The sequence below is a fragment of the Papio anubis genome, chromosome 1 (genome assembly GCF_008728515.1).
Source record: "Papio anubis isolate 15944 chromosome 1, Panubis1.0, whole genome shotgun sequence".
In the NCBI taxonomy this organism is placed as follows: domain Eukaryota; kingdom Metazoa; phylum Chordata; class Mammalia; order Primates; family Cercopithecidae; genus Papio; species Papio anubis.
The window spans coordinates 34,183,392-34,209,463 of NC_044976.1; the positions used below are offsets into that span (position 1 = coordinate 34,183,392).

At 37.2% G+C, this 26,072-nt stretch overlaps 1 protein-coding gene across 11 annotated transcripts in view; it reads left to right on the forward strand.

The window, feature by feature from the left end:
* LOC101005189 (argonaute RISC catalytic component 3) overlaps positions 1 to 26,072 on the forward strand; it is a 141,777-nt gene that overhangs the window by 31,208 nt on the left and 84,497 nt on the right. For 3 of the 11 annotated variants that reach the window (XM_021939319.2, XM_003891585.3, XM_021939325.2), the window contains exons 3-5: positions 4,706 to 4,826; positions 9,619 to 9,827; positions 11,274 to 11,410. In XM_021939319.2, coding sequence (XP_021795011.1) covers positions 4,706 to 4,826; positions 9,619 to 9,827; positions 11,274 to 11,410 — 467 coding nt within the window. Of the gene's footprint in view, positions 1 to 4,705; positions 4,827 to 9,618; positions 9,828 to 11,273; positions 11,411 to 19,104; positions 21,257 to 21,996; positions 23,087 to 26,072 lie in introns of those variants that run through there. The other 8 variants (XM_021939336.2, XM_021939340.2, XM_017959710.2 and 5 more) reach the window with 7 other exon arrangements.

A 26,072-nucleotide genomic window follows, 5' to 3' on the forward strand; every position in this document is an offset into this window, starting at 1 on the left:
AAAGAAAACATATGGTACTGGCACAAGAACAGACAAACAGAACACTGGGACAGTATAGAGAACTCAGATTGATTTATATATGAGAAGTGAATGAGATAAAAATGCCATTACAAATTGATTAGTTAAGTACAAGCTTGATTTAGTAGGTGGCATGAAGAAACCTCACTAGATGGAGATAAATAAAATTGGGTCCTTGCTGTTTATAAAGAAGGACCAAAATAATGTAGACAAAACTATAAAGTTAATAAAACATGATTTATCTTTCTGACTTAGTATTAGGAAAGTATTTCTTAATACCTCAAAAGCTTGAAGTCATAAGGGAAATTTAATTTGATGAAGTTCTCAAATTCATTAGTAATAAGAGAAATCTAAATTATAACATTCTTTTAGTTTATACCGATTAGGCTAACAAAAATTAGAAAGCAAAGCTAGATAATGCTACATACTGGCTGGACACAGGGAAATAGGAGCCTCAAGGAGTGCCGATTAGTGTAGTCAGTCTTGAGAACAATTTGACAGTTCATCATTTTCTTGATAAGATTCACTTTGACCTAACAGTCTGTTTCTGGGTCTATAAGCAGAGATTAATTCTCACATGGGTTCGTAAGGGGACATGTAAGGAGATAATTCATTTCAACATTGGTTTTGATGACTGGCGATTAAAGATACTGTGAATCTGCAATGCTGCGGGAGTGGATAGACAACATGTGGAGTACTTTGCATCAATCAGAAACAATGAACCAAGTCACTGAAATTGTATACAACCAGTTTTTTACAGATTAAATCTTTAAAAATAATAAAAATAGATATACTATAATAAATATACCACAGCAACATCAATAGGTTTTAAAACATCTAATGCAGAGGGTAAAAGGAAGAAAACATAGAAATAGAAGAATGTTTGTCAAACAAATTAGAAGAATAACTTCTTGGTAAGGGGAAGGGGGATAGGATATGGAGGTGGAAAGAAATGAATCAGTTAGAAGAGAGATATTATACAGATGATGATAACACACTGTGAACTGAGGAGTATGATTAAATATTTTGTACCTGAGGAATAAAAGTGGGACTTGGGAACTTATTTAACAGTGAATGTAAATGGGGTTGGAGTTTAAAAAAGAAAGACTAAGAACATAAAAAAGAAACTTAAAATAATCTAGGTACGAGGACATGAGGCTTTTCTTTAGGATTGTGGAAATTGGGAGTGGAAAGTAAAGGACTGGTATAAGAAATACTGCAAAGACGTGGTGTCCACAACCAGTTGGGTGCAGAGATGAGCCAAGTTTTGAATCTGGGTAACTGGGAAGATGGAGATACTATTAGTTAAAGAGGAGTAGCAAACAGAAGATAACCACATTTAACTCTGACGAGATGTGTTGAATTCAGCTTAAGATATATTCCACTGGAGGTTCCAGCATTTCATTGAAGTAGGTTATTCACTGATAGAGCATTTATTGAGGATATACTATGTGTTAGGCATCAAAGCAGGATATATATATATGGGGTTTTTTTGCCAAAATTGTAGCAAAAAATTGTATATGTGTATGTATATATCCTGCTTTGATATGTAAGTATACATTTATGTATGAACATATGTATGTATATTTAACTTATTTTAAGTTCAGAGGTATATGTACAGGTTTGTTATATGGGTAAATTTGTGTCACAGGGGTTTATTGTCACCCAGGTATTAAGCCTAGTACCCGTTAGTTATTTTTCCTGATACTCTTCCTCCTCCCACCCTCCACCCTCTGGTAGACCCCAGTGTCTATAGTTCTCCTCTGTGGGTCCATATGTTCTCATCATTTAGCTCCCACTTATTAAGTTAGAGCATGCGGTATTTGGGTTTCTATTCCTGCAATAGTTTGCTAAGGATAACGGCCTCTAGCTCTATACATGTTCTGCAGAGTACATGATCTTATTCTTTTTTTGTGACTGCATAGTATTCCATGGTGTGTATGTACCACATTTTCTTAATCCACTGTACCATTGATGGGCATTTAGGTTGATTCCATGTCTTTGCTATTCTGAATAGTGCTGCAATGAACATACATATGCATATATCTATGATAGAAAAATTTATATTTCTTTGGGTATATACCTAGTAACGGGATTGCTGGGTTAAATGGTAGTTCTGTTTTTACGTCTTTGAGGAATTGCCACATTGCTTTCCACAATGGTTGAACTAATTTACACTCTCACCAACAGTGTATAAACGTTCCATTTTCTCCACAACCTTGCCAACGTCTCTTATTTTTTGACTTTTTAATAGTAGCCATTCTCACTGGCATGAGATTGTATCTTATTGTGGTTTTGATTCATATTTCTCTAATGATCAGTAATGTTGAGCATTTTTTCATATGCTTGTTGGCTGCATGTATGTCTTCTTTTGAAGTGTCTGTTCATGTCCTTTGCTGTCTTTTTGATGGTTTTTTTTTTCTTGTAAATCTGTTTAAGTTAAAGCAGGATATTTTTTATTCCTAACATGTTTTGACCCTACTATTTCAGTCTCCTCCATTTTGATCCTTAGAGTGATTTGGTTGGGTTTCCTAGAATTGGTAAGGTTGAAATTATACCAGTTTACTGTTGAGTAAAAAAAAAAAAAAAGACAAAATGGTTAAAACATCCCAAAAAATTAGATCTGTAAAATTTCACCTAAGAAACCAGCACTTTAAGAGGCTAAGACGGGCTAAGGCGGGCGGATCACCAGGTCAGGAGTTCAAGACCAGCCTGGCCAATATGGTGAAACCCTGTCTCTACTAAAAGTACAAAAATTAGCTGGACGTGATGGCGCGCGCCTGTAATCCCAGCTACTCGGGCGGCTGAGGCAGGAGAATTGCTTGAACCCAGGAGGCGGAGGTTCCAGTGAGCCGAGATCGTATCACTGCACTCCATCCTGGGTGACAGAGCAAGACACTGTCTCAAAAAAAAAAAGGAAAGAAAAGAAAAGTAAGAAACCAGATTTAGTAATAATGGCCACAAAGGAAAACTTAAAATGGCAGAAAATCATTGAAATTTGCTTTGAACTAAAAAATGAATAGGTGAATCAAGTATTTGTTGTAAAATTTACTCTAGAAGAGACTTGATACTGTTTTCAGTAGTTCTAGTAAAACAAAATTGAAAAGGGTGGAAAAAAATAGAAACTTTGTGCCATGTAGAAAATCACTCTGGGTATCAAGTCAGCTTGATGTTTTTGTTGTTCCAGAAAATGCTGGGTTCCTGCCCCACTTAACTGAGTTAGATTTGAATTTTTTTTTTTTTTTTTTTTTTTTTTTTTTGAGACAGAGTTTCGCTCTTGTTGCCCAGGCAGGAGTTCAATGGCATGATCTTGGCTCACAACAACCTCTGCCTCCTGGGTTCAAGCGATTCTCCTGCCTCAGCCTCCCAAGTAGCTGGGACTACAGGCGTGCGCCACCGTGCCCAGCTAATTTTGAATTTTTGGTAGAGACAGGGTTTCTCCATGTTGATCAGGCTGGTCTGGAACTCCCGACCTCAGATGATCCACCCACCTTGGCCTCCCAAAGTGCTGGGATTGCAGGCATGAACCACTGTGCCTGGCCTTGAATCTTTTAAATTAGTTTTACATTATATCAATACTATGTGAGTACATTCTCATTGTAATATATTTAGATTTCATAAACAAAATAAAAGCGACCCTGTGATCCTATCCCTTACCTCTCTAGAGGTAACCACCATTTGGAATATATCCTTTCAGAGATCTTTACTCTGCTTTTACAAATGTGTGTACAAAAAATAAATGTTGATTTGTGAAAATTTGGTATTCCCTATATAGTCTGTAAGCTTTAAATATGTAAGTCTCGGCCGGGCGCGGTGGCTCAAGCCTGGAATCCCAGCACTTTGGGAGGCCGAGACGGGTGGATAACGAGGTCAGAAGATCGAGACCATCCTGGCTAACCCGGTGAAACCCCCGCTCTACTAAAATGCAAAAACCAGCCGGGCTCGGGTGGCAGGTGCCCAGCCCCAGCTACTCGGAGGCTGAGGCAGGAGAATGGTAACCCCGAGGCGGAGCTTGCAGTGAGCTGGAGATCTGGCCACTGCACTCAGCCTGGGCGACAGTGAGCCACCCTGTCTCAAAAAAAAAAAAAAAAAATATATATATATATATATATAAAAGTCTTGAGTAGCTTTCTATGTATTAAGCATTGGATCAAATGTTTGTTGATAAAATATATTATAATATCCTTACTAGCTAGGTACTATAAGGATGGGAGGAGAAAGGAATACAGGTATGTTTGCTGCTCTCAAGAGGCTCACAGAAGAATTGAAATATATTATCATTATAATAGAAAAAGTGTTCTAATAGAGATATGTACTAGGTGCTTTTTTAGTACAGAGGAAAGAGTATCTACTCTTGGAGAAAGAAGTGAATATGTTAGGGAGTGCTTAGAGATGGTGAAAGAGATTTTGAATCCGTTTGTAAGAATATTTTGCAGGTCAAATGTGTCCTGGAATTAAGTAATATGCTCGCTTCATTCTTCTCTGTCTAGTGAAATGTATGCCATCTTTTGGCAATAATCAATCTTTTTGGTGTCTTAAGCCAGGGTTCTAAAAGCAAAATCTTTATCATCTTTGAGTGTCTTTTAGAATTTTGACAGCCTTAAACAGTGGCAGAAATTACTTCTGTTAATATTTTTGTATTTCATCTTGCAGAGGATTATGTGAATGTATTGTTTCCCTTCTTTAGGGAGGTGGTTGACTCAATGGTTCAGCATTTTAAAGTAACTATATTTGGAGACCGTAGACCAGTTTATGATGGAAAAAGAAGTCTTTACACCGCCAATCCACTTCCTGTGGCAACTACAGGGGTAAGATATGCATTCCTGTATTGGAAAGGTATATTTTTGAAGTGTCTCCTTTTGCACGCATTTATTACCATTTTTATTACAATCCATATGTATGTGAGTATTTATCACTGATTGTTTTTAACTTTTTGTTTTGAAACAATTTCAGACTTACAGAAAAGTTGCAGTAATCATGCAGAGAACTCTCATACACCCTTTACCTAGATTCACTGAGATTCTGAACATTTCCACGTTTGTTTTATTTATTTTTCTTTCTCTCTTGTACATATATACTTATTTTTTCCTGAACCATTCACAAGTAGGTTGCATATACCGTGCCCCATTAATATTTATTTTATTTTATTTATTTATTTTGAGACAGGGTCTCGCTTTGTCACCTAGGTTGGAGTGCAGTGGTGTGATTTCGGCTCACTGCAACCTCCGCCTCCCAGATTCAAGCGATTCTTGTGCCTCAGCCTCCTGAGTAGCTGGGATTACAGGCACGTGATACCTCTCCTGGCTAATTTTTTGTATTTCTAGTAGAGACGGGGTTTGCCATGTTGGCCAGACTGGTCTCAAACTTGACCTCAAGTAATCCACCCAGCTCAGCCTCCCAAAGTTCTGGGATTTTGGGAGTGCCACCATGTTTGGCCAGTATTTAATACTTGAATGTATATTCCTAAGAACAATGATAAAAACCCTTGTACACTTATCAGGTTCATTAAATTTAACATTGATATGATACTTTTATTTAATCAACAATACAAATTCCAGTTTTACCAATTTTTCCAATGATGCCCTTTAGTATTTTTTTCCCCCTCTGTTACAGAATCCAGTCCAAGATCATGATACAAATACCATGTCTTTCTTTCCCCAGCCTTTTTTTTTTCTTTCATGACAGTAACATTGTTGAAGATATAGGCAAGTTATTTTGTAGAATGTCCCCCAGTCTGGGTTTGTCTGATACTTCCCCTTGATTACATTCTGGTTATGCGTTATTGGCAGGAATGTTATATAACCATTCTTTCCTTATCATATCAGGAAGTACACAGTATGTATTTGTTCCATTATTGGTAATTATTGGTGATGTTAACTCGGTCAGTTCATTAAATTGGTGTCTGCCAGTTTTCTCCTATTGGGGTATTCTTTTTCTCCTTGTAGTTAATAAGCATCTTGTAGGGAGATTCTTTTTGTAATTGTGATAAAACATATGTAACATAAAATTTACCATCTTAACCATTTTAAGGTACATTTCAGTGGTATTAAGCACATTTACATTGTTGTATAATTATTATCACCATCCATCCCTAGAATTGTCTTTATCTTACAAAACTGAAACTCAATATCCATTAAACAGTATCCATTGCTCCCTCCCCTCAGCCTTGGCAACCACCATAGTACTTTCTGTCTCTGAATTTGACTATTCTAGGTTCCTCATGTAAGTGAAATAATAGATTGTTTGTCTTTTTATGACTAGCTTGTTTCACAGTTTATCCACATTTTTGCATGTATTAGAATCTCCTTTTCAAGGCTGAATAATATTCCATTGTATATATATAACACATTTGGTTTATCCTTTCATGCATCAATGGACCCCTTTTGGCTATTGCAAATAATCCTGCTGTGAACATAGATGTAAAAATGTTGAACTCTGCTTTCAGTTCTTTAGATATATACCCAGAAGTAAATTGCCAGGTCATGTGATAATTATTAATTTTTTTGAGAATCTGCTATATTGTTTTCCAGAATGGCTGCATCGTTTTACATTCCCACCAACACAAAGAGTTCCAAACTCTCACTTGCATGCCAACACTTGTTTTCTGTTTTTTGTTTTGTTTTGTTTTCTAATAGTAGCCATCCTAATGGGTGTGAGATGATATCTCATTGTGGTTTTGATTTGCATGTCCCCCAACAATTAGTGATGTTGAGTATAACTTTGTAGGCTTATTGGCCATTTGTATATCTTCTTTGAAGAAATGTGTAGTCAAGTCCTTTGCCCATTTTTTGAACTGAGTTGTTTGTTTGGAGTTTTGGGTAGTGAGTTGTAGGAGTTCTTTACTTTTAGATTTTTAATTTTTTTTAGCTAAACTGATGAATACCATTGTAGGAGTTCTTTATATATATTCTGGATATTAACTTCTGTATTCTGGATATTAACTATTTATATTCTGGACATTAACTTATCAGATATATAATTTGCAAACCTTTTCTTACATTTCACAGGTTGCCTTTTCACTCTGTTGATTGTATCTGTTGATACACAGAAGTTTTTAATTTTGAATGGGAAATACTTTTAAGGATCCTGTTGTTCATTAGATTCTGATTATTCTTGCTTGGCAACTGATTATTCTTGCTTGAAAGGATTATTACTATGTAGAAGTGATGATTTTCTAATTCTGTCGTTCCGTCTGCATATATTCATTAATCTGCTGTAAGGGAGAATTATTTTTTTTCACTCTGTTTATTGATTTCACTGCCCAGATTGTCCCAGATTTGGCCGGTGGGAACTCTTTTAAGCTGACTCCTGTGTCCTTTTGAAATGACATTTTTTGGGGAATACAGTCCTGCACCACCTAAAACAATGAGGATATGCTCTGAGAAATGTGTCCTTGGGCAATTTTGTCATTGTGCTATCATCACAGCATATACTTACACAAACATAAGTGGTATAGCTTACTACATACCTACACCATATAATATGGCTCATTGTCGCTATAAACCTATATAGGATGTTACTATACTGAATACTGTAGGCACTTGTAAGACAGTGGTAAATATTTGTGTATCTAAACGTATCTAAATATAAAAAGGTGCAGTAAAAATACATTGTAAAAGATTGTTTAAATGGTACACCTGTATAAGGCAGCTTCATTATAATCTAATGGGACCACCATGTATGTGTGGTCCATTGTTGACCAAAAATCATTATGTGGTGCATGACCCTACTTCATTACTTTCTGGCACAAGATGTTCCTGGTTTATTTTATGTTTTCTCTGCTGCAGTCCTGCAACTAACCATTTCTCTGAGGATCTCTGGTTTCTTTTAGTTGGCAAATGCAATTTTGAAATGAAAATCTGGGTATTGGTATGTTCACTGCTGCTGGGGTATATGTGCTTCTAAGCCCTTTCAATGGATAGAGGTAGGAAATATATAAAAAGTAGATACATAAATAAAACAGACAACAAAAACATATTACACTTTATATGGTAAATCTAACACACACATATATATATATAGGAAATCATGAGTTTACACCTGATTCTTCCAATTCCAGTCTATACTCCATGGGATTCTTCCTTTCCTCACTCCATTCCGTATTTGTATCTTTCTTCTTTAGTTAGATTCCTGGCTCCTCAAAGCATCACCACTCCTTCTCATTTGCTCAGTCCTACAGTACATATAAAATAGTTTGTGAATTACTATACTCAGACCACTACAGAACAGAAACCTGCTAATGAATTCAAGACTTTATTTTGCATGCAATTCTTCTAAATCCACCCTTTCTCTACCCCTGGAATGAAGACTGTCGTCAGTATACATACTGTGTTCAAGAGTTACTTGAATTGGTGCTTCCTTTTTCTTTTCTTTCAGTGTGGTTATGTTATTTATATGAAATTTATTTGGGTTCATTTTATTCTATTTATGATATTCTGTTTTAATTTTTTCCCTCCGTTTTTATTATTTATTTATTTAGACAGGGTCTCGCTCTGTAACCCAGGCTGGAGTTCATTGGCACACTCACGGCTCACTGCAGCCTCAACCTCTTAGGCTCAAACGATCCTACTGCCTCAGCCTCCCAAGCAGCTGGTGTGCACCACCACACCTGGCTAATTTAATTTTTTGTAGAGACTAGATCTTGCTCTGTTGCCTAGGTTGGTTTAAAATTCCCTGGCTCAAGCAGTCCTCCTGCCTTAGCATCCCAAGGTGCTGGGATTACAGGCGTAAATTTTTTTTTTTTTTTTTGAGACGGAGTCTCACTCTGTTGCCCAGGCTGGAGTGCGGTGATGCAATCTTGGCTCACCGCACCTTCTGCCTCCTGAGTTCAAATGATTCTTGTGCCTCAGCCTCCCAAGTAGCTGGGATTACAGACGTGCCACCACGCCCTGCTAATTCTGTATTTTTAGTGGAGGCGGGGTTTCACCGTGTTGGCCAAGCTGGTCTCGAACTCCTGACCTCAAGTGATCCGCCTGCCTCGGCCTCCCAAAGTGCTGGGATTACATGCGTGAGCCACTACGCCTGGCCTTTTTTTTTTTTTTTTTTTTTTTTAATATGTAGAATTTTAATATGCTTCCAAATGTCAAAATTATACCAAAATGTGTACTCAGAATTGTTCTGTCCTTATTTTTCCAGTCCATTCCCTCCCATCCTTTGAAAGTAACTAGTTTCTTTATTTCTGGTTCACACTTCCTATGTTTCTTTTTGCAGAAGTAAGCAGACATGTGAATATTTCCTCCTTTCTCACACAAAAGTTGTCATAGTATTTGTAATCTTTTGTACTTTGCTTTTTTCACTTAATAGTATAGCTTGGAAATTTATTCCATGGCAGTTTCAAGAGGTTTTCCTCATTCTTTTTTCATAGCTGCATAAATGTTAGAGCATTTAGGGTAGTTTCCAGTATTTTGCAATGACACATAATGCTGGTGTGAGTAACTGTGTTATTTAAATTTTATCGACAAAAAAATAAAATAAATGGTATATTTTAGTCTATTGACTATTTTTGCCATGTTTTCTCTTAGATATTTTTATAAGTTAAATCTAAAATAATTGTATTTATCATTTTCAACATTTACCAGTTGACTCTTTTCCCATCAACAGGTAGATTTAGACGTTACTTTACCTGGGGAAGGTGGAAAAGATCGACCTTTTAAGGTGTCAATCAAATTTGTCTCTCGGGTGAGTTGGCATCTACTGCATGAAGTACTGACAGGACGGACCTTGCCTGAGCCACTGGAATTAGACAAGCCAATCAGCACTAACCCTGTCCATGCCGTTGATGTGGTGCTACGACATCTGCCCTCCATGAAGTGGGTGCTTCTGCTTTTTTTCTCTTTAGATTTTAAACTCCCAAGAATGACTTGTGCAGGCTTCTCTTGGTTAAACCTTTATTTGCCGTATATTTTGATTGTTCAACTGAAATGTTGAACAAGAATAGCATCAATACAAATTCATTGACAGGAGTACGTTACAGAAAATTATCTGGCTTTTGCAAGTAACTATACATCATTAGCTTAGCTAATCTTATGAATAATTTTATAGAAAAATATCTCACCCTTTCTCTTAGGATCTAAAAGTCTTAACAGATCTATTTTCAGATGTATTTCTTTTGTTATATTATCTTGCTTTAAAAGTAATTTCACTGTTTATACGACAATATCAAATTGTGTTGAATTGCTTTTCTTTTTTTTTTTTTGAGATGGAGTCTCGCTGTGTCGCCCAGGCTGGAGTGCAGTGGCCGGATCTCAGCTCACTGCAAGCTCCGCCTCCCGGGTTCACGCCATTCTTCTGCCTCAGCCTCCTGAGTAGCTGGGACTACAGGCACCCGCCACCTCGCCCGGCTAGTTTTTTGTATTTTTAGTAGAGACGGGGTTTCACCGTGTTAGCCAGGATGGTCTCGATCTCCTGACCTCGTGATCCACCCACCTCGGCCTCCCAAAGTGCTGGGATTCCAGGCTTGAGCCACCGCACCCGGCTTGAATTGCTTTTCTTAATAATCCTAGGACCTCACATGTGTAGGGTGTGCTCCTGTGTGTGACCGCATGTGTACCCATGTATTTTTTATTGTTTGGTTGGGTTTATTTTGAGACATGGTCTCACACTGGCGCCCAGGCTGTAGTGCGGTGGCACAATCATGGCTCACTGCAGCCTCAACCTCCCAGGCCTAAGCAATCCTCCTACCTCAGCCTTCTGAGTAGCTGGGACCACAGGCATGCACCATCACGCCTGGCTAATTTAAATTTTTTTTTTTTCTTGTAGAGATGGAATCTCCCTATGTTGCCCAGGTTGGTTTCAAACTCCTGGACTCAAGTAATCCTCTCACCTTAGCCTCCCAAAGTGCTTGGATTACAGGTGTGGGCCCCCACACCTGACTCAGTATGTTTTTTTTAAAGAAAAATAGTATGTCTTGCAAACACATTTATAGAAATAGCTTTTTGTTCAATAATTGTTTACTTGTTAACATTTTTAAGGTTGGAACTGTTAACTTTTTAAAGCCTATTTTTAAGAAATTATTTTAGATAAAATTCATTCTTATTTCAACCAACAGGTTTGAGAAAGGAAAATTTAAGTAGATTTTTTTCCGTTTAGAGTGGGTACTTTTTGCTTTCTCAAATTTGGAACATGTTTAGTTTCATACATTCATAATGATGAGCATCATTATGATAAGTTAATTGTGCTCTAGTCTCCCCTTTTCTGCAGATTTAAATACTCGTATGAGAAGGAAAGGATTGAACATGCCATTTTAATTTTTGTAGATACACGCCTGTGGGGCGTTCATTTTTCTCTGCTCCAGAAGGATATGACCACCCTCTGGGAGGAGGCAGGGAAGTGTGGTTTGGATTCCATCAGTCTGTTCGGCCTGCCATGTGGAAAATGATGCTTAATATTGATGGTAAGGGAACTAAAGCCATATTCTGTATTGGGTGGTAGATTTCTATATGATGTGTGTACATAAATTTTGTATATAATTATACATACCGGTATCTCGAAGTAATATTTGGACATGTATTATGATCTACTAGAAAAACCTTTATATTTTTATTACATTTTGTTTAGAAAGCCTGTAGAACTTACCTTGGAATGCTGCCAAACATGAAGCAAGCACATGAAGACAGATTTAAAAGCCCTGACAATTATCTGAGCAATCTTCTATTATAACTCACTTTTGCCCTTTTAACTCTAAGCCAACATTTTATTATGAAATATATATATTAAGAAAGATAATTCTGTTGAGCATGGTGACCCCCAGATGTTATACCTACTGCTGGTCTTAATGTGATGCTAATTGCATTCTTGTTTTTAGGTGTTTTCTTACAAAATATTTTCAAACTTATATAAAAGCAGAGAGAACAGTATGATGAACTACCATATAGGTAGCCATTACTCAGATTGTCAGAATTTTTCTACCTTTGCGTAATCCGAGTACATTTCTTCCTCTACGGTAGTGTTTTTAAATCAAATCCCAGACGGCATGTTATTTTGTCCCTACTACTTCAATGTGTACCTCTAAAACTATGGATATTTTCTTATAGCAGCAATGTCATTATTATATGTAGGAAAATTATAAACAGGCATTTATTTGTACCCTCTAATATCTGTCCATAATCAGATTTCCCTGATTGTCTGAAATATGCCTTTTTCTAGTTAGCTGGTTCTAATCAGAAGCAAAACAAGATCCACACATCACATTTGATTATTATGCCTTTTTCGATCTAGTAGTCCCACTTCCTTCCTTGTTTTCTTGTTTCTTTATGCCATTGATGTTTTACAAAAACTTGGTCACTTGTTCTGTAGAATATGTTCAAATCTGATTTTGTCTTTTTGTTTTCTTGTGTTATTACCTTGTTCCTCTATCCCCTATATTTTCTGAAAATAAAAGCTTAGAAGTTTCATTCCATTCTGGTTCAAAATGCTTGTAAGTGCTTTGTGTTGTGTCATATTAGGAAACACAGTATCTAGTGGTCCCAATTTTAGTGATGCAAAAATCAGTCTCTAGGTTCAGAGATTAATCAGTAGATGCAGAGATCTTCCATTGTAAATTTCTTAATTAACTTTTGAATTGCTAATGTTCTGTTCACTGATCATTGTGACCCAAATTATTTATTTCACTAGGGATTACGAACTGGTAAATTTTCTGTTACTCTTTTTGCATTAGGATTTGCATTAAAATTTGCATGGAATTTTTCTGTGGAAAAGCTTCATGTCCTGTTGATAATTCGTAAATGTTTGAAAGCTTTCTTGCTTTCAGACACAGCAGGATATTCCTTTCTCATCTTATATTTCTTGCCCAGTACCTGAAATTAGACATTCCTCCAAGGATCCCTGGATCCATCCAGATCAGGGCATAGTTTCCTCACTTTTTCAGCTGCACCTACCATTGTGTAATATGTGATTGAGGAGGGGATATATTTAACTAGTTTTCTTTAGATGTATACTAGAGTTATTTTTAACTATTTTCTATTTCACATTATTTTATGTATATTAAGATATGTCTGTAAGATAAATTCCTGGAGGTTAGACTGATGAGTTAAGGGCAAATGTATTAATATTTGTAATTTATATCATTATTACCAGATTGCACTCCATAGAGATTGTAAATATTTTTCATCAATGAATGAGAGTACCAGTTACCTTATATCTTTGCCACTAGAATTGTCAAACTCTTAGATTTTCATCAATCAATTTGCAAGAAATAGTTTTCTTGTGTCCTCTTAATTTGTATTTGACTACCTTTTCACAAATATAAGGGCCACTTGTGTTTCTTTTTTAATGAACTGTTAGTTTATATCTTTTGCCCTTTTTTTTCTATTGGATTTTTGGTCTTCTCATTTACTGATAAAGCTTTATAAATTAAGGAAGTTAGCCCTTCATCTGTCATGAGTTGCAGATATTTTACCTAGGTTGCTATTTGTCTTTTGACTTTTGGTATGATGGAGTTTTTTTTTTTTTTTTGCTGTGCAGAAGTTTGTTTGTATGTTGGTGTGTACACACATACGTATGTATTGGTCAGTCATTTCTTTTATGACTTTTAATATCTGATAGGACTAGTCCCATTTTCTCTTTTCAGGGTTTTCCAGGCCATTCTTATGTATAAGCTTTAGAAATTCCTTGTTTAGATCCAGTGAGTGGGAGAGGACAGATTGTTATTTTTATTGAGATCCTATTAGATTTATAAATTAAGTTAGGACAAATTGGCATCTTTAAGATGTTATCTTTTCTGTCAAAGAATATACTATGTCTTTCTATTTGTTCAAGGTTACTTTTGTTTTCTTCAAGAGATCTTACAGCTTTCTTCACATAAATTTTTCACATTTCTTTTTTTCTTTTCTTTCTTTCTTTTTTTTTGAGACCGAGTTTCGCTCTGGAGTACAATGGAGTGATATCGGCTCACAGCAACCTCTGCCTCCCGGGTTCAAGCAATTCTCATGCCTCAGCCTCCCAAGCAGCTGTGATTACAGCATGCACCACCACACTCAGCTAATTTTGTATTTTTAGTAGAGACGGAGTTTCACCATGTTGGTCAGGCTGGTCTCAAAACTCCTGACCTCAGGTGATCCACCCACCTCAGCCTCCCAGAGTGCTGGGATTACAGGCATGAGCCACCACACCCAGGCCATTTCTTGTTATTCCAGGATATTTTCTCCTTTTTGTTGCTATTAAATGGGTTTATAGATACTAACTTGTTATTGCTTATATGTATTCAGGCTTTTGCTTTCTGTATACTTTCTCTCTTTCTGTGTTATTGAAGTCCATTATTGTTTGTGGTATTTTTTCAGGTGATTTTATTGGGGTTTCTAGGTTATAATCATCACCTGCAACTAGTGATAAGTTTACCTCTTCCTTTGGATTTTTATACCTCTAATTTTTTTTTTTTTTTTTTTTTTTTTTTTGAGACGGAGTCTCGCTGTGTCGCCCAGGCTGGAGTGCGGTGGCGCAATTCGGCTCACTGCAAGCTCCGCCTCCCGGGTTCACGCCATTCTCCCGCCTCAGCCTCCGAGTAGCTGGGACTACAGGCGCCCGCCACCTCGCCCGGCTAGTTTTTTGTATTTTTTAGTAGAGACGGGGTTTCACCATGTTAGCCAGGATGGTCTCGATCTCCTGACCTCGTGATCCACCCGCCTCGGCCTCCCAAAGTGCTGGGATTACAGGCTTGAGCCACCGCGCCCGGCCATACCTCTAATTTTTTTACCACATTATATAGACTAATCAGACAAGGTAGGATTAAATAGTAGTGATTAATGTGCATCCTTTTTCTTTCTTGCTCTAGAAGCATTAAGTATTGTATGTTTGTATATATTGTCATATTAAGGAATATCTGTTTCTTGTTTTATTAAGTATGTTTATCAAGAGTATGTGTAAATTTTGTCCGATGCCTTTTCAGCATCTATGGAGCTGAAGATGTGATATTTCTCTTCTTTTTAACAAACATTGAACCAAACCAGCAGTCCTAGAGTCTTTTAATTGATGCTGGATTCTGTTTGCTAACACTTTACTTTTATAAATTAAAATGCAAAAGTCTGATTAATCTGCAGCCTTCCCATTTTGTACAGTCTTTGTCAAGTTTTGGTATTATTTCCTAAAAAATTCAGAAGTTTTCCATTTTCTAAAATGTATAACAGTTTTAAAATAGTATTGATATTATCAGCTCTTTTATGATTTCGTAGAATTCCCCTATAAAACCTTGTGACCTGGTGTTTTTTGTTTCGTTTGGTTTGGTTTGCTAGGTAGCTGTTTTAAAACTTCCCTCATTTATTTTGTGAAAATCAGTCTAATAATTTATCATACATTTAAAAATGACTAAAAGTATAATTGGATTGTAACACAAAGAAAGGATAAATGCTTGAGGTAATAGATACTCCATTTACGCTGATCTGACTATTATGCATTATATGCCTGTATCAAAAGCTCATGTAACCCATAGATATATACACCTACTATGTACCCATAAAATTTTTTTTTAATTAAAAAAAAAAGTCTCTTCAGGGTGTTTAGGTTCACTTTTGGTAGCTCACATTTTACTGGAAAATTATTTATTTTATTCATATGTAATTTAATTATACAGAGTTTTACAAAGTAGTTTCTATTGTTGTTATTATTATTATTTTTTTGAGACAGGGTCTTGTTGTGTCACCCAGGCTGGAGTGCAGTAGTGTAATCTTGACTCACTGCAACCTCTGCCCCCCAGGGCCAAGTGACCTTCCCACTACAGCCTCCTGAGCAGCTGGGACTACAGACACATGTCACCACACCTGGCTAATTTTTGTATTTTTTTGTAGAGACAGGATTTTACCATGTTGCCCAGGCTGGTCTCGAACTCCTAGGCTCAAGAGATCTGCCTGCCTTGACTTCCCAAAGTGCTGGGATTACAAGCATGTGCCACCGTGCCCGGCCAGTTTCTATTAGTTTTTGAAATTCTGTGTATATCTGTGGTTTTCTCAGTTTATTATTTTGCATATCTATGCTTTGTTCTTTTCACTTTTTTTTTTCAGGTAGTGAAATTGGGTGGTATTTGTTTTTCTCCATCTTTTTCAAGCTTTCAACAATAAACATCTATTACTTTTTATCAAAAAATTTTAAAAAGTTATGGAATCATAAATATTTATTTTAGAATACAAAAATAAATATATATTTTAGAAAACAAAATGTATTGAGTGCTTTCTGATTAAGAACAAAATATAGTTAATGAATGCTATCTGATTGTTTAATTAAATACTTTTATCCTTAGCCTTTTTTCCTATGGCCTGATTTCTTTTTTGGTAACATATTCTTCCCAGTTAATGAATTACTGAAACCTATAATAGAGAATCTTTTCTATTATTCTAGCTCAGGTGTATATTTAGTACTTCAACTTAAATTCTTGGATCAATGAAATAAAATCTTGATGAACTCTTTCTAGAAGTAAGGTACCCAAATTTATTGAAACCATTTTTTTTTTTTGAGTTTTGCTCTGGTGTCCAGGTCGGAGTGTAGTGGCTCGATCTCAGCTCACTGCAACCTCCGCCTCCCCAGTTCAAGCGATTGTCCGGCCTCAGCCTCCCAAGTAACTGGGATTACAGGTGCGTGCCATGATGCCCAGCTAATTTTTTTGTATTTTTAGTAGAGATGGGGTCTCACCATGTTGGTCAGGCTGGTCTCAAACTCCTGACCTCAGGTGATCTGCCTGCCTCAGCCTCCCGAAGTGCTGGAATTACAGGCGTGAGCCAACGCAACTGGCCTGAAAACAATTTTTATTAACATTAAGCTCACTAGAAAACTCTCAAGAATTGTGTTGCAGATCATTTGAAAATGTATCTGCCAACTTCCCCTTCCTTCCTGAAGTGTGTTTACAGGCAGAGCAAGTTACAACCGTCTTACTGTTCTTTAAGGATAGAGCAGCTTCCTGGGGATTCTGGAGGCTCAGTTCTCTGGTCAGTGATCAGGACACAATACTGATGTTGAGGAAAGTAAGGCCTTTCCGACAATGGGAATTATTCTTTTTTTTTCTTTTTTTCCTTTGAGACGGAGTCTGGCTCTGTCGCCCAGACTGGAGTGCAGTGGCGCGATCTCGGCTCACTGCAAGCTCCACCTCCCAGGTTCACACCATTCTCCTGCTTCAGCCTCCTGAGTAGCTGGGACTACAGGCGCCCGCCACCACACCCAGCTAATTTTTTGTATTTTTAGTAGAGATGGGGTTTCACCACGTTAGCCAGGATGGTCTCGATCTCCTGACCTCACAATCCACCCACCTCAGCCTCCCAAAGTGCTGGGATTACAGGCATGAGCCACCGCGCCCAGCCAACAATGGGAATTATTCTTAAAGTTATTTTTCTGTCTTTTTAAGCTAGATTAGTAACGTACTTTCGTTTTATTGGTGGAAATATTTAAAACAATTATTTTTCTGGTGATCACTGTTTTAGCTGTATTACAAGGCTGCTATGTAGTATTTTTATTCTAGAAACTAGAAATAGGTATTATATTATATTCTAGAAAGTCCACAAATTTCTTTTGTATTTCCCCTGTGCTTGAAATATTGTTTGAGAGACTTTTCAAATTTTCAGAATGAAATCGTTTTGTTTTCTGGATTTGTTGTGAATTTTCTAGTTTCATTGTATTGTTAAAAAATGTGGTTTGTATTTTTCCTTTTAGAGTTTGTAGAGGTATTTTTTGTAGCCCAATATATGGTCAATTTTTGTGATAGTTCTATGGCTATTTGAAAATAAGGTATATTCATATATTAGATTAGGGTGAAATATCCATCAGAGCTACCAGTTTATGTTGCTTATGTCATTTATTTCCTTACTTAGTTTTGTTTTTTGTTCTCTCAGACTAGGAGAAATAAATTTCCTATTATTAGTATCTTTCTATTTTTTCTATCTCCTATAATTTCATTTTCTGAATGTTGCTACTGTATATTTAGAAGCATATATATTCATATCTATTTTCTTTGTTATGAATTATAACCTTTATATGATGAGTGACTTTTTGTACTTTTTGACCAAAATTCTACATTATCTAATAAAAGGATTGCACTTCATGCTTTTGTGAACTTTATCCTATCCTTTAATTTTTTTTTTTTCAGGTATATCTTATGACAACATAGAATGGTTTGCTTTGTGGGTCAGTTTAAAGCTTTTTTTTCTGTTTAGTGGATGAATTAAGCCAGATATAGATAGAAAGGACATATCCTCCTATCAAGACACAACCATTGGTTGTGGTTTTGTAAAATTATTTTATGCCATTTTTTATGTTTGTATATATTTTGAAACTTTGAGTGGTGTGTTTTCTGTGCTTTTTAAATAGTAGTCCTCATATTAGGAAGATTTTCCCCCCAGTGGTTATCTTTATACTTACACTTTTATATGATACTTGTCTTCCTCTGTTTTAAAGCAGTCTTTTCTTTCCCTTAATTGAGTAAGTTACATTAGCTTTATTCTCTTCCCTTCTTTCTACTACTTTTAGCCAATATAGTATTCTTTTATTGCCCTTTATAATTTTATTCTTTCTTGTTGCTTAAGGTTTTACTGATTGACTTTCAACTTTGACTCTTATCTATTGCACATGAGGTGCAGTCATTGAGCTTATTCTACTTTTTATATTTTCTACTCTTGACATTCATTTGTATATATTCATTCATTTGAATTCCTACATTCTTAGACCATGTAACAGTTTCATTCCATTTGTTTTCAATCTTAAATCTGCAATTAAATGTATTGTTGCTCACTGCCAGTCCTTTTGCTGAAATTTTTCTGGTCATTTGTTGGTTTCAGTTTGTCCTCAAGTTGCTGCTTCAAAAAATGCTCATATGGGCCGGGCGCGGTGGCTCAAGCCTGTAATCCCAGCACTTTGGGAGGCCGAGACGGGCGGATCACGAGGTCAGGAGATCGAGACCATCCTGGCGAACATGGTGAAACCCCGTCTCTACTAAAAAATACAAAAAAAAAAAAAAAACTAGCCGGGCGAGTGGCGGGCGCCTGTAGTCCCAGCTACTCAGGAGGCTGAGGCAGGAGAATGGCGTAAACCCGGGAGGCGGAGCTTGCAGTGAGCTGAGATCCGGCCACTGCACTCCAGCCTGGGTGACAGAGCGAGACTCCGTCTCAAAAAAAAAAAAAAAAAAAAAATGCTCATATGAATAAGGGCTGAGTTATCTGTAGCCTTATTCCTGAAGGACAATTTTTGGCTCACACTTTTTCCTTGAGTACCTTGTAGGTATTTTTCCACTGTCTTCTGGCATTGAATGTTCAATAGAGAAGTATGATGCCAGCTTGATTTTATTTTTCTTAGAAGGGATGTGCTTTTTTGTGTGTGATTGCTGAAAGTATTTCTTCCAAATACCAAATAATTTAGAAATTATTTTATTAAGTGACATCTGATAAAATTATTAGATGTTTTCTTAATTGACCATTTTGGGTCAGTTTTATGTCTATCATTTTATTTACTTTTAAAAAATTTTTATCCTACATGCTTCTTACTGTGCCTTTCGTGTTGTATATTTTTACCATGTGCTCATTGCATTTTAGTTCTTAAATTTTTTTAATTCTTAAAATTCTTTTTCTTCCATTTCTCTTTTGAGTTCTGCCATGCTTGTTTCACTGCAACTCCCGTTGACTGGATAGCTCCTCCTTGAGTTCCTAAATTTCTGCTCTGAACTTTTTCTTCATAACTGCATTAGGAATTTTTCAATGCGAGTAACAAGTAGGGTTTTAATTTTTCTCTGCTTTGTGATGATATTGTTTGTTGAGGTTTCTTTGTCAGAGATGTCGCAGTGCCTTTTTACATTTTTTTCTATGGTATTTTTGTATAGATACTTAACCACTTTTTTGTTGCTTATATTGGCATGAGATGAGTTTCCCAAACCGTCTGTTAGAAGGGACTTAAGGGTCTTAGGAACGTTAGGAACACCTTCGGAGCAAGATAGTTTTCCAGGTTTCTGTATTCAAGGGCTCTCTGCTCCATTGTTCTGGTGGATTCTTTCTTCAAAATACAGCCACATCTCCTCTGCCTCTCAGTAACTTAAGGGGTTTAAGTAATGTGAACTACCAGCCATGAGTTTTCCGGGTCCTATTTCTGCTACCAAGGGATACACCTCCTACCCTTTAAATTGCCTGCCTCAAATGTTAACAATTAAAGAATTTGTGATCGATATACAGAAGTTCTTTGTACTATTCTTATAACTTTGTGAGTTTGAAACTACTTCAAAAGAAGAAATTACAAAAGAGCTTGCCTCACTTATAAAAGAGTGGTCCTTTCTGAGATCTGTCACTTCCAAACCACTTATTGTTCTGCCACTTTCTACACCTCCTTTCCTTACCTCCTTCTGAGAATCCCCCATTTAATCTCAGTTCTAAACATTGTAGTTCCCACTTGAGATAGGTTCTTTTCTTTCTGGGAGTAAAGATGTGCTATTCCCCTACCAGATTCCTTTATACTTCTTGTCTTTCTCCCATGCTCAGATGTGGCTTCATTTTACTCTGAAGTACTTTGGGTCATATTTACTTATAATTTGGCATTTTTAGGTTTTTATTATCCCCTAGTTTCACTAAAGACGTATGGTATTTTTTGTTTTTAACATTGTCTTTGTTGCTCTGTACCGGTTCTCGGAGAAAGATGGGAAAATTTGGAACTAAATGGCTGTTATGTTCCTACTAGAACTTGAAGTCCAGCTTTGAAAATTATTAAGAAATAATTTCTAGGCCGGGTGTGGTAGCTCACGCCTGTAATCCTAGCACTTTGGGAGGCCAAGGTGGGAGGATCACTTGAGCCTAGGAGTTTGAGACCAGCCTGGGCAACATAGTGAGACCCCCATCTCTATTAAAAAATAAAGAAATAATTTCTAAATAACCCCTTGTTTAAAGAAATCATGAAGAAAATTTTGAACTGAAGGATAATGAATACAATACATATAGAACTGGTATGATCAGCTAAAGCAATGCTTAGAGAGAATTTAAAACTTTAAATGCCTATTATAAAAGAAAAAAAGCATCAGTGACATGAACATTCATTCTCAACAAGTTAGAAAAATCACAGAAAATTAAATGCGAAAGAGAATAGAAAGAAATAAAAGATAAAAACCAATCAGTGAAATAGAAAAAACTTCTCTCTGTCCTTTAGATAGGGAGACTTCAAAGGTTTTTAAGAAGGATAGTGACATGATCATATTTGTTTTCCAGAAAGAGACCTCTGGCAGCAGTGTGGAGAATAGATAGAGGAGAAAAAACTAATCTGAGAAGCCAGTTAGGAGGCTTTTCAATCACTAGTTCAGGTAAGAGATGGTGATGGTCTAATGTGGGATGGAGAGGAAGGATTAAGCTGAAAAAATAGGTTTAAGAACCATGTCCAGAAAAAAAAAAAAACTTTGGGTGTAGTTACTGGTACATGGAACTGATTGGAAAAAAATAGACCAGAGCTTTACTAGATTTTTGAAGGAATTGTTTTTGCAAATAAACTATAAGCCTGGCATATCAGTCAAGGTTCAGCTAGGGAAACAGAACCAGTAGGAAGTATAGAGAGAGAGGGGATTTATGCAATTGTAGGAGCTAGATAGGCAAGTCTGAAATTTTTGGGGCAGGCTGGCAGGAAGGGCAGGTGAAATTCAGGCACGGGCTGAAGCAGTTGTCTATAGGTGGAATTTCTTGCTCTCAGGGAAGCTTCAGCCCTACTTTTAAGACCTTTCACCTAACTGAATTAGGCCCATCAACATTATTCAGGATAATCTCTTTTACTTAAAGTCAATGGATTATGGATTTTAATTACATCTACAAAATACCTTCATAACAACACCTAGATTAGTGTTCGATTAAACAAATGGCAGCTGGTAGCCTAGCAAGTTAACACATTAAAAACAACACCTGCCATGGTGACTTACACCTGTAATCCCAGCATTTTGGGAGACCAAAGCTGGAGGGTCACTTGAGATCAGGAGTTTGAGATTAGGCTGAACAACATAGTGAGACCTGATCTCTACCAAAAAAAAAAAAGAAAAGAAAGAAATTAGCCAGGTGTGGTATGTGCTTGTAGTCCCAGCTGCTAAGGAGGCTGAGATGGGAGGAAGGCTTGAGCCCAGGAGATCAAGGCTGTATTGAGCCATGATTGTACCACTGCACTCCAGCAGTGACAAAGCAAGGCCCCATCTCAAATAAATAAAAAGAACAACTACTCTCCACACCTGGTGTGAAATTTTCTGATTATTCAGCCCTTGAAGCAACTTTAAGGTACAGTGACTGCCATATTATAAACTGTCTCCCAAGAAGGGTGTACTCTCCAGTGTACATTCAGAGTAGTGACTCTGAGTTTTCTAGCAGGTATGAATGGTGGTACTGTCAACTGAATATGGAAGTAGATCTACTATTGCTGATTAGTTGGCAGTACACACCATGTATCAATGTTAACATGTCCGAAGCTTGAGGATTCTATGGAACATATAGGCAGACATATCTAGTATATAGTTAGAAATTTAGGTATGAAAATCTATAATGTGGGAGCTGAAAGTAAGAATGTTGGGACTCTTCAGTACGTAAATCCATATTTGAAACTATAGAAGTGGGAAAACTCTTTAGGAATATTATTTAGATTGAAACAGGAAAGAGAAGGATAAAGCCATTGAGGAATACTAGCATTTAAGAAAGAAAGAACTAGTGAGCAAGTAATGATAATTACAAGGCAATATGAGACACCAAACATGATGTCAAAGAAGCCAAGAGGGGAAACATATCCAAAAAATAAATGAACTGGGCAGAGGGGCTCACGCCTGTAATCCCAACTACTTGGGAGGCTAAGGCAGGAGGATAGTCTGAGCCCCAGGAGTTGGAGGCTGCAGTGAGCAGTAATTGAGCCACTGTACTCCAGCCTGGGCAACAGAGTGAGACCCCTGTCTCTAAAAAAGGAAACAAAAAGTAGATGATTTCACAGTTAAACAATGAGAGCTTTTTCAATAAAATCAAGAGACGAGGATATCAGTACTATGGTTTTTAGTCACTATTGTGTTTGCTAACTTCTGTTCTTCTTACAGGTTTCAGTCTACATGTTACTTCCTTGAGAAGCAGTGTTTGACACCCTTCTCCCCCCATCCAGCCATCCCCCAAGTCTGAGTTAGGTATTTCTCTTCTGTATTCCCATAGCACAGTGTAATTCCCCTATAATAGCATGTATCACCTTGAATTATGAGTGTTTATTGTTCTGTCTCTCCTATTAGAATGAAAGCTCCATAAAGGGATTGTCATTTTATTCACCAGTGTACCCTCCATGCCCAGCACAACTTTTGGTCATATTAAACAAAGAATGAATAAATAAATCCAAGATCATAGGAGGAGGAGCATCCAAATGAGCCTCAAAAATCAGAGAAATATTTGTACTAGTATGTGATATCTTAGCTGAGCTTTAACAAGTATAATGAGATCAAGAGTTTGGATTGAAAATGAGGTGCTCGGGAATAAATGATTTCTGAGGTCTCTAAGATATTATAAAACCTTATTGAAATATCTAAGAGAAAATTTAATGAAACACATTATCCTTATGGAGAAGACTCAATTTTATAAAATGTCAGTTCTCCCCAAATCAATCTATAAATGTAGTTTTAATTAAAATTCCAATTGGGGGCCAGGTACAGTGGGTATGCCGGTATTTCCAGGACATTGGGAGGCCAAGGTAGGAGGATTGCTTGAGCCTGGGAGTTCTGACCAACATGGTGAAACCTCATTGCTAAAAAAGACAAAAAAGGCCAGGTGCGGTGGCTCAAGCCTGTAATCCCAGCACTTTGGGAGGCCGAGACGGGCGGATCACGAGGTCAGGAGATCGAGACCATCCTGGCTAACCCGGTGAAACCCCATCTCTACTAAAAAATACAAAAAACTAGCCGGGCGAGGTGGCGGGTGCCTGTAGTCCCAGCTACTCGGGAAGCTGAGGCAGGAGAATGACGCAAACCCGGGAGGCGGAGCTTGCAGTGAGCAGAGATCCGGCCACTGTACTCCAGCCTGGGCAAGAGAGTGAGACTCCGTCTCAAAAAAAAAAAAAAAAGACAAAAAAATTAGCCAGGTGTGGAGGTGTGTGACTATAGTCCCAGCTACTCAAGAGGCTCAGATGGGAGAATCGCTTGAGCCCAGAAGTCGAGGCTGCAGTGAACTGTGCTCTCACCACTGTACTCCAGCCTGGGCAACAGAATGAGACCCTGTCTCAAAAAACATAAAATAAAATTCCAGTAGGGTGTAGTATTATTAAGATTTATATGGAAGAATAAGTGACTAAGAGAAACCAATAGAATTTTAAAGAAAAATAAAGCAGGAATTGTCCTACTTCCTATAAAACTGTAACAGTTATACCACATGGCTTCAAGTGCAGGGACAGGCAGATTAATGAAGCAGAGTCTAGAAACAAGCCATATATGTGTTTATGGAAACTGTAAATATCTGACGTAGTGTTTCAGATCGGTAGGGAAAGAGTAGAATATTTAATAAATTGTGTTTACACAGTTAACTGTTTAAAAAATTAGATCCATCTAACATTAGACACAAAATTTATTTCTAGGTGAATTATAATCCCAAATATGAAAAGCAAATCTTCCAAATTCTTTTAGGATAAAAATGAGAGAATATTCCTAACACCAAACAAAGTAAAAAGTATAAAAACTGCAAAGGAAAATACTGATAAACTTGACCAAAATTTAAAACTTGTGTAATGCAAAAGAAACAAAGTTTAAAATATTAGAAAATTTGTAGCTCGTATAACTGAAAACTTTACAAAATATAAGGACAGATGAATTGAAAAATAGGTAGTTCTCAAAATAGGAAACCCATATAGCCAGTAAACATGTGAAAAGATTCCCATTCATTTATAATCAAGAACTTACAAGTGAAATCAGTGTTAACATTTTTTACCCATCAGATTTGTAAAAAAAGCCTTATTATTTGCCAAAAGTGCAAGGTGAAAAGAAAAATCTTATGAAATCCCAGATGTTGGTGAGGATGAAGTAAAAGGAACTCTCACACATTGTTTGTAGAAGTACCATTTAGCACAACTACTCAGGAGAGCAGTTCTCAACTAGAAGAGATGAAGTAAAGATGAAATTGCATAACTTAAAACCCATAAAGAGGTATCTTGCATGTGTGCTTGAAACATTATATGTAATAGCAGAAAATTGGAAATAGTCTAAATTCCTGTCAGTAGTAGAATGAATAAACAGCACATAAATAGTTATATAATACTGTGGTGTACTACATAACAGTTAAATGAATGAACCAGATCTATATGTATCAATGTGAATTATTAAAACAATGTTATACCCAGACATCGTGGCTCATGTCTGTAATCCCAGCATTTTGGGAGGCAGAGGCCTTTAGATCATATGAGACCAGGAATTTGAAACTAGCCTGGCCTGCATGGCAAAACCCCATCTCTATGAAAAACACAAAAATTGGTCAGTTATGGTAGTGCACGTCTGTAATCCCAGCTACTGGAATTGAGGCATGAGAATCGCCTGAACCCAGGAGATGGAGGTTGCAGTGAGCTAAGATCACACCTCTGTACTCCAGCCTAGGCAACAGAGTGAGACTCTGCCTCAAAAAAGAAAAAAGAAAAAAAAATGGGCTAGGCCTGGTGGCTCAGACCTGTAATCCCAGCACTTTGGGAGGTCAAGGCGGGTGGATCACTTGAGGTCAGGCGTTTGAGACCAGCCTGGTCAACATGGCTTAACCCTTTCTCTACTAAACATACAAAAATTAACTGGGCTTGGTGGTGCATGTCTGTAATCCCAGCTACTTGGGAGGCTAAGGCAGGAGAATCCCTTGAACCCAGAAGGCAGAAGTTGCAGTGAGCCGAGATTGCACCACTGTACTCCAGCCTGGGCGACAGAGTAAGACTCCACCTCAAAAAAAAAGAAAAAGAAAAAGAAAAAAAGAAAGAAAATGTTGGGGGTGAGTAAATAGCAAAAGGGGCCGGGCACAGTGGAGGCCAAGGCAGGTGGATCACTTGAGGTCAAGAGTTCAAGACTAGCCTGGCCAACATGGTGAAACCTCATCTCTACTAAAAATACAAAAATCAGCCAGATGTGGTGGCATACACCTGTAGTCCCAGCTACTCAGGAGGCT